Source organism: Misgurnus anguillicaudatus, chromosome 24 (genome assembly GCF_027580225.2).
Source record: "Misgurnus anguillicaudatus chromosome 24, ASM2758022v2, whole genome shotgun sequence".
Lineage (NCBI taxonomy): Eukaryota > Metazoa > Chordata > Actinopteri > Cypriniformes > Cobitidae > Misgurnus > Misgurnus anguillicaudatus.
The window spans coordinates 21,888,542-21,903,439 of record NC_073360.2 but is presented as its reverse complement, the minus strand read 5'-3'; the positions used below and the strand labels follow the sequence as shown (position 1 = coordinate 21,903,439).

The 14,898-nt window shown below is 37.2% G+C and overlaps 1 protein-coding gene across 1 annotated transcript; it reads left to right on the top strand.

Annotated features, from left to right (window-relative positions):
* Window positions 1–460: 460 nt before the first annotated feature.
* On the top strand, window positions 461–12,779 carry ccdc92ba (coiled-coil domain containing 92Ba). The gene is made up of 4 exons (XM_055196605.2): window positions 461–815; window positions 2,403–2,535; window positions 3,656–3,703; window positions 10,141–12,779. The coding sequence occupies exons 1-4, from the start codon at window positions 804–806 to the stop codon at window positions 10,827–10,829; spliced, it is 882 nt and encodes a 293-aa protein (XP_055052580.2). The 5' UTR covers window positions 461–803; the 3' UTR covers window positions 10,830–12,779.
* Window positions 12,780–14,898: the final 2,119 nt, after the last annotated feature.

The window sequence follows — 14,898 nt, the reverse complement described above, 5'->3', positions numbered from 1 at the left end:
TCTTAGATTACAAACTTTAGTAAATTTTACGAAATGTAGCTCCATAACTGCTCTTTGTTCAGATGTCAAAATTATTTGACAGAAGCTAAAGGTATCTATAAAGCAAAGGAGTTGATTGGGTTTCTAATTTAACATCCTTCAGCACCTCCACCAATTTTCTAATACATCTATTATGCATCTTACATTGTAGACTAATTTTAATTCATTTGTATTAGCCTACATTGCTTTGAAACAAATAATGCGATTTTGCTATTAGTTTAATATTGTGTGAGGAAAATCGCTATACATAGTTAAGAATGTAAAAGATAGCATATACAATATTGCGGTAAATACAAAAATATTACAATTTACTTAAAGAATTTGGTAAAGATTCTGAGAACGTCTCCGTCATCACGCTCGTGCTGTTGTCATGTCACGCGTGTTCCGGTCACGCTCACGATGATGCTGATGATGCTCTTCGGCATCTTCAGAAGACGCAGAGCACGCGAGGATGATGCTGATGCTGCTGCCAGCACAACGGCGAAATACTCGCTTAAATCCACAGTGACATTGACGGATAAAGCGATATCTTTAACAGTGGATGCTTACATCGTCAAAATAGGTCGGATTGAAAATTCTGACTTGCGTTATTGTGGGATATATCCCTCCTTCATTCTTCCTTTGAGATGTGTATCGATCTTCTTAAAAGATGTCGTCATGCCGTATGTTCAGCCTGGCTCTGGGTGTAGGGATGATGGAGAGAACATGAATTCTCGTTGTAAAGATTACTGATTATCTCTTTGATATTAATATAAGCTGCGCTAATGGAGAACACGGTAAGTGATGCATTGTAGTGTAATGATGCTTTGCGTTTACCTGCATGCTTTTATTGGCTTTATGTGAGAAAGAGGAATCAGTTGTATTAGGCTACACATTAAGTATCTGTAAACAGTAAAAAAGGACATTTCTGCCTTTCTGCAGGTTGTTTAGTTGCGTTGATCCATTAATGATCAAAATATTATTAAGGCATAATAAAATAACATGTATTTTGATTATTATTTGATAATAGGCATCGCTGCTAGATAATTTGATCAAATAAATAAATAACCTATAGTCAAATTAATATTTTCTTATAATAATATTTTTTCGTCCTATTTTCCAACACAACTATCTTAACATCCTTAAAAAAAAGACATAGCCTATTCACTTGAGAAACAAAATAATTAATTTAACAGAATTTTGTAAAGTTGCTTGAGAGAAAAGTTGTTTGGTGGTAAGAAAAATAATCTTATTACTTTTGATTAAGATGTGGCTTAAGTGTCTTGTTTTAATTATGTTTTTATTAAAAAAAAGATCATTGTAGATAATTGTATTTAAAAGAAACTTATTGAAACAGAAAGATTTTTTTGCTGTAAGAAACAACAAAGCGCTTCCAATGTTGCTCAAGAAAATAAGAAACATTGACTTTATTTGTGATAATTAATCATAATATAGCACAACTGTTAATAGTTAGATATAAAAAGATAAAATGTATACTTTTTTTTAGCTAATTCATGGAAATACCGTTTAACTGTGATGACCCCTTTTGACGACCTCATTAAGTTTGGCTTTTTTACCTTAGTTAAAAAGTTTTTAGACACCTATATATTAGGACTTTGACTCAGAGAATCTTTTAGTTACTGAGACAATGATATTTAAACAACCCTGTCTAACACTTAGCCCAGTCTTTTAAAGGGGACATATCATACAAATCTGACTTTTTCCATGTTTAAGTGCTATAATTGGATCCCCAGTGCTTTTATCAACCTAGAAAATGTGAATAAGAACAACACAGTAACTTAGTTTTGGTAAACCGTTCTCTGCAAGCATGTGAAAAAATAGTCATTAAAATGTCGCTCCCTTTCAGAAGGGGATAATACCGCCCCTTAATCTGCACTATCCAATTTAGTGCAGAGATCAGCTCATTTGCATTTAAAGGACACACTCAAAATGGCACATTTTTGCTCACAGCTACAAAGTGGCAATTTTAACATGCTATAATAAATTATCTATATGGTATTTTGAGCTAAATCTTCACATATGTATTCTGGGGACACCAAAGATTTATTTTAAATTTTAAAAAAGTCTTGTGAAATGTCCCCTTTAAATAATCAGTACCAGTCAAACGTTTCATTCTTTATTTACATTTTTCCACATTATAGAAGAATAGTAAACTCATACAAAATTATAGAATAAAACTTTGTAAATGTAACTGTAAGAATTATGCTAATGACTATGACTAAAAGCATAAAAAATTAGCGAAATTTGCATTTTATCAATTAAGGAGCTTCTTGAGGTCTCACCCTGAGATTGATTTGAACAATATTGGTAATACATGGAAAACATTTCAGTCAAGGTCATATGCATTTTTTTTTTTTGTAAAGGGGTCACAGATGTTGTCGCTGGAGCAGCAGGTGGAGAGTGTGGAGAGGAGCATTGTCTTCCTGAGACAGGAGCAGCTTACCATGCTGCATGGACTACACCTGGAGATTCTGTCCCTTCAGAAACGCTGTACAGGTTTGTATCATGACCACTCGCTCAGTCCAGTCACACCACCATGCACCCATAGACTTTTACTCTACATTCACAAGTAAACTCAGACACTAGTTTACACATTACCAGAACAAAATACTAAGACACATGCGGAGGCAATAATAAACAAGAGTGAAAACTTAGATTATTATTAAGTATTTTATAAGTGTCACAGTAATGTCCATCTGGCAAAAATGTACAGCTTTAATACAACATGTTTTTAGTTAACATTTTGTTTGTAGCTTATCTATATTCAAGCAGAGACCGTGAATGGGTTTTATAAAGGCGCTGACAGGTCCCCCTCACAAAGTTGCTTAGGGCCCCCAGCATCTAGGACCAACACTGTATTTGAGATCTCATATAGATAAAGATACCCAAACATTTTCAGTAGACTAATCTCAGTCAGTATTACATCTGCTACAAATATACAGCATCTCCATAATCTGAACAAGATTTAAATCATCATAACCACACCCAAGTGGACCTTCAAAATGTCAGTGATGGCATATGCATTGGATTATACAGAACTGTAATTCTATCTTTTGAGCTCCTGTACAGGGTTGTCTTGCTCTCCTTGGTGGTACAGACTAGAGGGAACCACAGGTCAATAGCTTCCTCCCAGAGTAATATAGTACATGATCCTTATACTTTAATATTTCTGTGGATATGCTGAACCAGCTAGGGCACAAAGGAGCACACAGCATATTCATCTCTTTGCTTTGTGCCCTTTAGTGCAACCAAGCGTTTCCACTGCATAATAGAGACTTATATGGTCTTATTTTGCAACCCTATATTATTTAGCTTAAAAGGTTCTTTATATTTTTGGTTCCTCAAAGAATCGTTCAGTCAAAGGTTCTTAGAAGACCCATTTCTTTCATACCTTTTTAAAAGAACCTTCTTTCACTAAAAATAACCTTTTTTAAACAGAAAGGTTCTTCAGATGTTAAATAATAGTTAAAAGCACTTTTATTTTTAGAAGTGTAAGAGGGATTTGTAATGTCACCCACAAAGGAAAGTCTTTTTACTCTGTTATGTGACTACGTTATTGTGTATAACCAAAGTAAAGATTTGTGAAAATTACCAGCCTGTCTCTCATATGTTACAGAACTTACTCAAGAACTTAACATAAAACCAGCAGGCAGGAGTCAAGCAGGTATGGACTCTCACACATTTACACTTACATTGCCAAAACATTGATTCTTGTACTTGTAAAGCTTAGTGTGTCTTTAATATTTCTCATCCCATGTGTTCATGTTAGGCTGTGACTTATTCATAATACAGCGCACAGCCTCAAATATCTTGTTGCTTTGGTAAAACAGCAAAATATATAGATATCAAGAACTGTTTTTTAAAACAGTATATAATTGTTGAAATCTAGATTTTGTTTGTCAGCAATGTGACGACTGTGAAAACATTCAATTGAGATAATTTGATAGTTTTCTTTATTGTCCATGTTATTGGCAAACTTCGTGGGATTAGATTTCACAAGGTTCATGCAGTGCCGGCTAAGTGCCGTATACTTCACTGAAAAAAAATATTTGTTGGTTAAACCTAAAAAAGTATGTCTTCGTGCTGCCTTAAATTATGCCTCAACATTTAATCAGTTAAAGAGCGCCATTTATCTAATTCACGATTTTTACATTTCCTTTGGTGTGTAAGTGTGTAGTACATGTTAACAATATGCAAAAGGTAAGACCGACATTATCATAATTCCTCCCGCTTTGGACTAAATCCTGTAAATTAAGTCCTGTTAGCATTGCATTGTGACCGAATCTTTCAAACATGGTAAGGAGCGTCACATTTCTGGCTGACATCATAGGTATTCAGAACGATCACAACGTACAGATTAGCTGGCCAATCAGGGACAGTTTTGTACAAAATCTGTGCGTTTCAGGAAGGCAGGGAAATTTGGAGCTACAAAAATGTACGATATGTGAAAATAATGTGTGTGTGTTTTTACGATAAACCACGCGAACGCATTGTATTATACCAAATACACAAAACAACGTTGTTTTTTAGCAATGAAATAGGTGCCCTTTAATTAAAAAAAATATTAGTTGACTCAACATTTTTACTAAGACTGGACGGGCCAAACACATGAAGACTTTAAGCCCGATGTGCCCCCTGGGCGATTGAAAGGGGGCGTTACCTGATTAGTGCTTTATCGCAGCTGATTGTCTTGTAAAAAAAAAACTGGTAGGTGGTGTCATTGCAATTATTTTGCCGGTCGCGTTGGAGCCTCCCGAGCAAGTGCCATAAACATCAAACAAGTTTGATATTGTCGTTTGAGACAACGTAGGGACGAAATGCTCTCGGTAGAACAGTTTGTCCGTTTAGGGCTACTGTAGAAACATGACGGTGACTTCTGTGTAAGGGGACCTGTGGTGTATGTAGATGAAAACGGCTCATTTTAAGGTAATAAAAACAATACAGTTCATTATGTAAGGTCTTTATACACCACTCATAATATAGTTGTATATTATATTGCATTTCTGTCAAGAGATCCTTCTAACAGGTACAAACGCACCTTTAACTAATATTTTTAAGTAAAGTTAACTCAACATTTTAAGGGGGCATGCACACCAAAGCTTTTACCCCACGGCCGGCGTATGCTTTCAATTGTTTCCAATGGAAGCGTGGCGTTTTTCATAAAAGCCAGCAACTGGCGTTTATTTCCACGCTAAGGGGTTGTGCACACAAAAACTTTAAATGCGGCTGAAAACGCCTGGACAATGCCAGCTTTCTTCAGCTGAGCGCTTTGGTAGCTGTGAGCCGGTTGGGTAATGCCCCTCCTCCACTGGGATCGGACAGCCATGTGAGAACTGACATTGACGAGCGGAGCTTTTCACCCAAAGTTGAATATGTTTCAATTTGGCGCTCAGCGTTGAGCGCAGAAAAACCATCGAGCCCCGGTTTTCAGGCCGGAAGAAAATTGCTAGCTGCTGGCTTATTTGAAAAACTTTAGAGCTTTCATTCGAAACAATTGCAAATATGCGCCGGCCGCGGGCTTAAAAGCTTTGGTGTGCACGTCCCCTAAAAGTTGGCGCTTGCCGGTTATTAAACTTTGGGTGAAAAGCTCAGCTTGTCACTGTCAGTTCTCACACGGCCGTCCAATCACAGTGGAGGAGGAGTGGGATAAACATCACAACAACCAACCGGCGCATTTTCAACGACTGATAAACAAAGCAGAAGTATCATAGCAACCAAAGTGCTCAGCTGAAAAAAGCTGTCAGTCTGCTGAAAAAATCTGGCATTCGCCGTCCGTCTGCCATTTTCAAAGGTGCTTAAAGAGCCCCTATGGTCCAATTTACGTTTTAACATTTCCTTTGGTGTGTAAGTGTGAATTAGTACATGTTAAAGATATGCAAAAGATACAAACCTCAAAGTAAACGACAACGTGAGTTATCGTCTCCAATGTAAATCTCTTTTCTTGAACTACAACAAACAGTTGTAGGCAACAGTGAGTGAATCTTTCAAATATGGTAAGAAGCATCACATTTCAAGCTGACATTAAAGGTATTCAGACCAATCACATTGTACAGATTAGCTGGCCAATCAGGGACACAGAGCTTTTCAAAACCATGCGTTTCAGGAAGAGACTGAAATCTGGAGCTACAAAAATGTACGGTATGCGGCAAATAATGTGTTTGTTAACCATAAACCACGCAAACACATTGTATTATACCAAATGCACAAAATAACGTTGTTTTTAGCAATGAAATAGGTGCTCTTTAAAAGCTTTGGTGTGCACACCCCCTGAGGCAGCACGAATACTTACTTTTTTAAGTTGAACCAACAAATCTTCTTTTACAGTGTTGTGTCGTGACCATTATTGAACTAAACCCCAAGACAGAATCATATTAAGAGTCCACTCATTGTTAAGCTGAAGACTTGTGCATTTCTGCGGGTCATTCCTTTCTCCTCCCCAGCCCAGCGAATTGATCGACCCTGGTTTTTCTGCCTGCTCTGGCTGCGCAGTCCCAGGGGGGGTGTTCAGTTACAGCTTGTTTTTTATTTGCTGAGACAAAGTTGGGCAAGGAGAAAGAAGAGCAGAAAAAGCAGAGAATAGAAAATAGCTTTTATCACCCTTTTTGTATAAGACAGAACACCGGCAGGTCATGTTTGTCTTAGTTTAATCTTGAAATAAACCGAAAAATATATGTATATATAAAATGTATTTATTCATGATCATATTGCTGGCACCATGCCAGTATTAAATTACCAGTTCATCTGCACAAGGCCATTGTTGTTTACATTGTTTGTTTTTTATTAACTACTTAGTTTTTGAATAAAATATTAGCTTTTTTAATACCCTATTGAAACAGCCAGAGAAAGCAAAGAGAAGATCAGATTTAAGGATCAGATAACATTAAGGATCAGCATTTTTATAGCCACACCATGATTCTATAGGCGAAATGGATGACTACTAGGCTGTCTGTGAAATCTGTACAGTTTGAACAAAATGGCCCCAAAATGGGCCACTTGAACCTTGTGCAGGGGATTGAGGGCAGTAAAAAGAAGAATTCGGAAACACAAAGAGACTTTAATCAAAGGAGATGTTGAGATCACATCATGAGGTCATCAAGTTCATGGTGCAGGTGTAGAGTGTCTGACTCTGCTCATGTAACTCATTTTTAGTCTACTTAGCCGGTCTCTTATCTGAGATACTTTATACCAGTGTGAAGTTAATGACACATAAAAGACGCCATGGACTGGAAAAACACGTTTAATCCCTCATTTGCTTGATTGTAATTAAATGGCATGCAATTTGCCAACTGTTCTTTCCCTGCTTCCATCTAATCCTATAGTATAGTTCACTGCATTATTCTACTCATCACTATAGTATAGTATATATTAGTATTGTGACACTACCTGTGAAAACTCAGCTAAACTCATTTTACATATTAAAGAAAGAACATTCTGTGAAAATATAACCTTGATATCTTTAATATTGAAATCGATGGGTGAAATCAACCTTGATGCAAAATTACAGCTTGGATTTCACAGACAGAGATACAATTTTGTGTAAATGTGTGCCAGATATTGCATTACGCCATTTTTATCTGCATTCAATTATTTTGTTCTGTGCTTTGTGGCCACAGTAATGAAAAAGACTATGGTAGGTCTTGTCCTAGACATTTGATGGTGTCTGATAGCCTTGAACAGATGGCACACCCTGACAGTAGCCAGACCAGAGTGGATTTGCTCAATGAACATGTAATCTTTGGACACAGAATGGCCTTTTGTCTGCCTTCCTTAGGGCGCAGTCATATTATAGCTAAACCAACCGAACCGTGCCTGAGCATGATTGTTCCCGTTCCCTACTCCCATAGATGCACGCACTGACACTACCCTGCTGAAAAATCCAGCTAAGACCAGCATAAGCTGGTAGCTGGTTTTAGCTGGTTTAAGGTGGTTTACGCTGGTCCTCCCAGCCTGACAAAGCTTAGGGTGACCATACGTGCCATTCTTCCCGGACGCATCCCGTCCAGGATTTTGTGTTCGTCTTCGGGAAGTCGTATTTGTCGACCGCATACGTCATAGAGGATTATTATTATTATTACAGAAAAGCAACCGTTACATTTTAAGGTAAGAATGAAACTACGATTGTATATCTTATGTTTTTAACTGAATGGCGTATGCGGTCAACAAATACGACTTCCGGAAGACGCACCGAAATCCTGGATGGGATGCGTCCGGGAGAATGGCACGTATGGTCACCCTAACAAAGCTGGTCATGCTGGTGGGCCAGCTGGTCTTCCAGCCTGGCCAGTTAAGTCCAGCTAGACCCGCTTAAAAAGTGACCAAAACACAGCTAGACCAGCTTGCTACACAAGCAAAACCAGCTTTCTACACCAGCAAAACCAGCTAAAACCAAGCTGGAGACCAGCTAAAACCAGCTCACCAGCTTGTGCTGGTATTAGCTGGATTTTTCAGTAGGGTATACTTTGACCGCTCTGAGCCCGAGCATGGTTTCGTCCTTAGGATGCGATTGTTTAAAAGAAAAGAGGAAGTAAAGCACTCTTTGCCATAGCAAAACCGTAAGGGCAGCATGCGTTAGCCGCTTGCTAACGTGACTCCCTGACAGTATATTAAGAGTTTAAACAACATCAATCCACATCCTTCATCATTAGTCCACGCAATGAAAACGACGACAGGCACTCACATTTTTACACTAATTTAAGCAAGAATGTAAGCTAACTGGGCCATAGCAAAACCGTAAGTGCAGCATGCGTTAGCCGCTTGCTAACGTGACTCCCTGACAGTATATTAAGAGTTTAAACAACAACATCAATACACATCATTCATCATTAGTCCAAGCAATAAAAACGACGACAGGCACTAACATTTTTACACTAATTTAAGCAAGAATGTAAGCTAACTGGGTCATAGCAAAACCGTAAGTGCAGCATGTGTTAGCCGCTTGCTAACGTGACTCCCTGACAGTATATTAAGAGTTTAAACAACAACATCAATACACATCATTCATCATTAGTCCAAGCAATAAAATGACGACAGACACTAACATTTTTACACTCATTTAAGCAAGTATGTAAGCTAACTGGGTCATAGCAAAACTGTAAGTGCAGCATGCGTTAGCCGCTTGCTAACATGACTCTCTGACAGTTTATTAAGAGTTTAAACAACAACATCAATACACATCATTAATCACTAGTCCAAGTTATAAAAACAACCACAGACATTAACATTTTTACACTAATTTAAGAAAGTATGTAGCTATAATCATACTTACAGGTTGTGGTTAGGAGACGCATGTTGTTCCAAATAAAGTGGTACTGAACCATCTTTCATTTGCCAAACATCTAGTAATTTAAACCACTGATTCTTCATAGCCAAACGCTTATATATGCCTCAATGAAAAAGTAATTTTAACCACTGATTCTTCATATATATCTTCATCCTTTGGTAGTGAAAGCAACACAAACTGAAAACACAGCGTGATATGATGTTTACTCACTAACTTTGGGCAGGTCATAGTTTTCGTTTCTCCCGGGCAAGGCTGTAGGCGGAGATTATTATGCAAAGTGTTCATGTGATGTGGATAAAGTCAGGCAGGAGATTCAATCCATATGATGACTCGTTTCAGCGATTCGGAGTCGACTCCCTACTTTAGAAGCCAATAACTGTATTAATCGTGCACATTTTGGTTCAACTACTTTGCACATTGTTTAAATTGATGGACAGCTACATGACACACTGCAATACAGGTCATTTTCGATTTTGGATCTGTGTGGCTCTTTAACCAAAACCACACCTAGGCACGGTACAGAGTGAACACACTAGTCAAACGAACCAGGCTTTGGGGGTCAAATGCACTTGGGCGCGGTTTGATTTGGATAAGTGCGCCCTTACTTACTATAGGCTTTCAGATTTTTCCAAACTTGTCTTTAATGTCTTAGTCTGCTTTTAATGGAAGGGGAATTTCATGTAAAACATGCCTGTTTTATATCTCAAAATAGATAATACATGCTTTCATATAAGCGGTGTCTGCAGTATGAAGTGACTCTGGATGTTCTCCCAGCGAATAGGTCATAAAGTGTTTCATTATGCTTTGTGTGTGTGTATCAGATGTTCAGGAGGAAGAGGAGCAGCTGAAAGTGCATTGTTTGCAAGTTGAAGAACATCTGCACGAACAGCAGCAATTGCAGAGTGACTTGCGATGGGAGCTGAGTCAGAAGACGGTGCTGGTAGGCGCATTACGCGCCAGTCTTAAGGACAAAGAGCGTCGTTTCCTGGAGGAGCTGAAAAACCGCAGCCACAGGACCACTGCGCTCAACGCCGAACTGCAAAAGCAGACGGAGACGGCTGCATATCTCTCCTTCCAGCTGCATTCCGCAAAGCAGAAACTTCAGCAGCAAAAGCTGCGCAGGAGGCAAGCCCCGCCCACCGACGACAAGCCACCTCTCCAACCTCCGGCCCAGGAGAATGCTAGCAGCCCGACCGTGGTCAAACCCAAACGGCGGAGCACGAGTCGGCCCTCTTCGCACCTCCGCACCGAGCGCGCTAGAGAGTGCGTTCCACGCGAGAGGGTGACGGGCCCGGAGGAGCCTATGGCCATGCCTGACCCCGCCCTCTTCCTCTACCCGTACAGACACAGAATGCGGCCCCGCCTACCGCACAGACACGCCCTGCAAGAGGCAGAGGGAGGGGAGGAGTCAGCGGAGCTTGATCAGGGAGCTTCAGTAAACAGACTGGCTACGACTGTAGCTAAAGCCACCGCAACCACGGCATCTACTACAGAGAGCAATGCTGAATGAGCATTTCTTATATGGTTCACTTCAACAACAACATGCTTGTTTTTATATTAACCCCTGAATTGCACCTTGAGAGAACCTCGCTTTCTATATGACGGTGACAGAAATGTTTATATTTGCAAAACAGTTTTGATTTTTTTTACACTTTGCACATACTGCAGTTGAATTAATGGACTGAGATTTACGCTTACGTTCTCACCAAAAGAAAATCGCCTCGTGTTTATGTTTCCATGAAGCATCTTTGTAATCGAGGTCCCTACATAAGACACTGTCCTTGTTTACCCAGTACTGCTTTGTTCGAATTTGTTTTTTAATGCTTTGGATTGCTCATCTCAGCTATTTGCCAGGTTTGCTGAATGATCCATTGTCTGTCTGGTGTCACCACAAGTGCACTCTTCGGCCTTCCAGATCCCATAAATACTGGTTGATGGTTAATCTAGTATGAATGCTGAACACTACAGAGGATATGTAGCCTGAATCATTTGCTTAAGTGCTTTATCTGGTGTAGTGTATGTACACAAAGTGTGTTTATATGTAAGCTTGTTGATTAGAAGAGAGTGGGCTCAAGGGTCAATGCATCATTGTTCTGCCATCAAATGAGCTAGCGATGCCCAAAGGATTGATTCATTTTTGCTGCTTAACACACAGTGTCCTACTCACATGTTTTAGTCATGATTTGCATATGAAACACTACAGTCAAGAGTACTTTTAATTTTATAATATTATGTAGCTAGGAATTTAAGAAAGCTTTAACTGCGATATAATACACATTTCAAATCTGTTGATAGTTTGTATCACACAAAAGGATGGTTGATGTGTAAGTATGAGCTCTGTATAATAAGAGCTAGTTCATGATGGTGGTGATGAGGATGCATTGTCATTAAAGCAGGCTTTAAAGGATGGGACAGTAATAACGCTAACTTAAATGAAATATACATGTCTCAGGTTATGCAATTTGTGTTAACTGAGTCAAAACAAATATTGAGACAGCGTTACACTATTTCTTGCTCTCTGACTGTGGTGTGTGACTTATACACCACATAATTTATATACAACATCTTATTTACAATTTTACATGTTGTATTACTTGCTTTATTAGATTGAATATATGAATATTGAATATAACCCATTTGATGTCACAAAGCTTGTACTTGAATGCCTAAAATGTTTTCTATTCAGCTTAATATTATTTCAGTATACCAATTTGAAGCCCTACAAAGTGATGTCTGCTTCACTCAGGGTCTGAGAAACTTTATTTCACTAATGTACACGTATGCCTGACACTATTTAAAAGGCCTATAACCAGTTTTTGTATTGCATCAGTGGAGGGATATAGAGACTTTAGGACTAAGTGAGCTAGAATGTGACATATGACTATAGTCACATGAACTAGTAATAGTTTATTAACATATTGATACTTATTAATGTTGTTCATTTATGATTTAATTGTTAGTTTCTTAATAATGCCATTGTGATTATCCTAACATTTTTTATTCAAAGAGATAAGCAATACTGCCTAACATGTTAACTTAAACAAAAACTGTATATAAACATGCAATATTTAAGTTTTATGATTTTTTTGTAGATTTCATTTTCATTGGTTGAACAACAGTGTGCTTCCCAACGGTTTTTAATAGGTTTTAAAACTATTTGAAAGCTATTCGACTGTTACTGCATATTGTATCAAAGGGAGTCAGATTTTCAACTTTCTTAGTTTGGGATGGGGATGTTGACATGGGATACATGATTAGAACCAAATTTTGGTGAGTAACTTGAATAGCGCCAACTCTCTGTATTTGGCCAATGTCATCAATGTCTTGTTTCACAAACATCTGGAAATTCCTGAACACAATTCAGATCTCTTGACTATTCACGGAACTTTGTGCAACAATATTGTCGCAATAAATAAATCCACTGTGTATTAATATTTCATTAAAAGGGTCATGACCTTTATGCTGTTATATTGTCTTAATTCCAATTCTTAAGCATGATTACAAGTTGATATTGCACATTTTTTGTGCAAACTAAACTGGAAAAAAAATGATTTGTTCAATGTACTTAATTTTTTAAGGTAAGTGGTCGCAATCAATTAATTTAAGCTACATTTAAACACATTTTTTTTGTTTTGTTTTGTATTTCTATAATTTTTTTTTGTTTAAATTTAGCTAAAATAAATTGATTGCGACCACTTACCTTAAAAAAATTTAGTAAATTGAACGAATCATTTTTTCAGTGTACAAATGTATAATTTAAATTTGTCTTTTTTTTAAAATATCCTGATTTTTTAAGCCATACATAAAAGGAAATCTTTATTTGTTATAAATAGTTATATCAATTTAGGTTTATTTTAATATATATTTTTTAATATTTAATATTAAAAATCTATAAAAATCTAAATGTTTTATGCCCCAAAAATAAACCCATACATCTCAACTAGTTTTGATCCAAATTTTAAGTTAAAACTTTTTGTGACACTCTTAGATTTAATAACAACAGCCAATAGGTGTCATTGGTTTGTTGCATACGCTTGTCACAAATGATACATTATTGTCACTGCATTATTAATAGTGCAAAAAACAGTTTTGAAATATAAAAACCACATTATTCAATGATATTTAGTTTGTAAAGATTTTTGAAGATTTATTATAGGACATTAGTGTTATGAATATATAAAAATGTATATGTATTTCTATGGGGTTTTATAATATGGGGTTATGTTATCGGTCACGTAAACAATTTAGACCCACATGTGGGCCCACGACAGTTAAGGGGTTTTTAATTAAAACTAACAAAAAACATTGTTAATAAAGTTAATCCGTGGTTACTACAAATTAACCATTTAATAGAATATAATTTTCGTAATTTGGGGCACTTTAATTCAGTGCTCGAATTGAATCTAAGTCTAATGGGGGGGCCCCACCATGATAGCAGCAAACCCAAAATTTTGAAATTTAGCACGTCAAAGTATCTATGATAAAAATGACAAATGAAAAGTTACTTTTATATATATTATTGGCATAGTATAATTGGCATAATAGCGCCAACTCGCTGTATTTGGCCAATGTCATCAATGTCCTGTTTCACAAACGTCTGGAAATTCCTGAACACAATTCAGATCTCTTGACTATTCACGGCACTTTGTGCAACAATAATGTCGCAATAAATAAATCCACTGCGTATTAATATTTCATTAAAAGGGTCATGACCTTTATGCTGTTATATTGTCTTAATTCCAATTCTTAAGCACGATTACAAGTTGATATTGCACATTTTTTGAAAACAACACTGAAAAAAATTATTTTTATAACTTAATAATAATTAACAATTTACTTAAATTTTTAAGGTAAGTGGTCGCAATCAATTAATTAAAGCTATTATCATAATGATAATAGGCTGTTTATTAATATATTGGGAGAAAGTTGTTATATGTGAAATCAGATAATATGCACCCTTATATAGCCAAAATTGAATGATCCTCATTTCATAACACATCTCTGACGATTTGACTGTGGAAGCATGGAATATTCGACTATTCAGGGTTACCCCTAGTTTTTTTGTTGTTGTATTGTTCAGAGCTCTGTACGTTGCTCACTATAGCTGCAGTTTTTGTGGTTGTATTACTAAGATGTTTGTTTAAAACGCGTAAAAACATAACATACCAAAGCTATATGTATTTTCTAGCTGGGGGAATTATATGCATTCAAGTGATCGCCCCCTCTTGGTATTTTAGACCCCCCCTCATCAGCGCTTGGCTGAAGCAGCGCTAAGCAAGTACAAAACGAACATGCGCTTAGCAATGGACATTCACATGTTTAAATAGACACGACATTTATTAGTGTAAATAATTAATTCACAAAATGTACTACATCCTTATGAGTTTATCAGCATTATTTTTACTAAAATAAAAATATCTGAGGGACCCCCTTAAGTATAATTTCTACTTCTTATAGGGGGTCCCGGATCCCCCCAGCCCCCCTCAATTCGAGCACTGCCTTAATTGCTCTGTAGGCCAACGCAGCAGCATTAAAACAACCTAAATTTTTTAATTTATTGTTTAGATCCTTGCATCCTA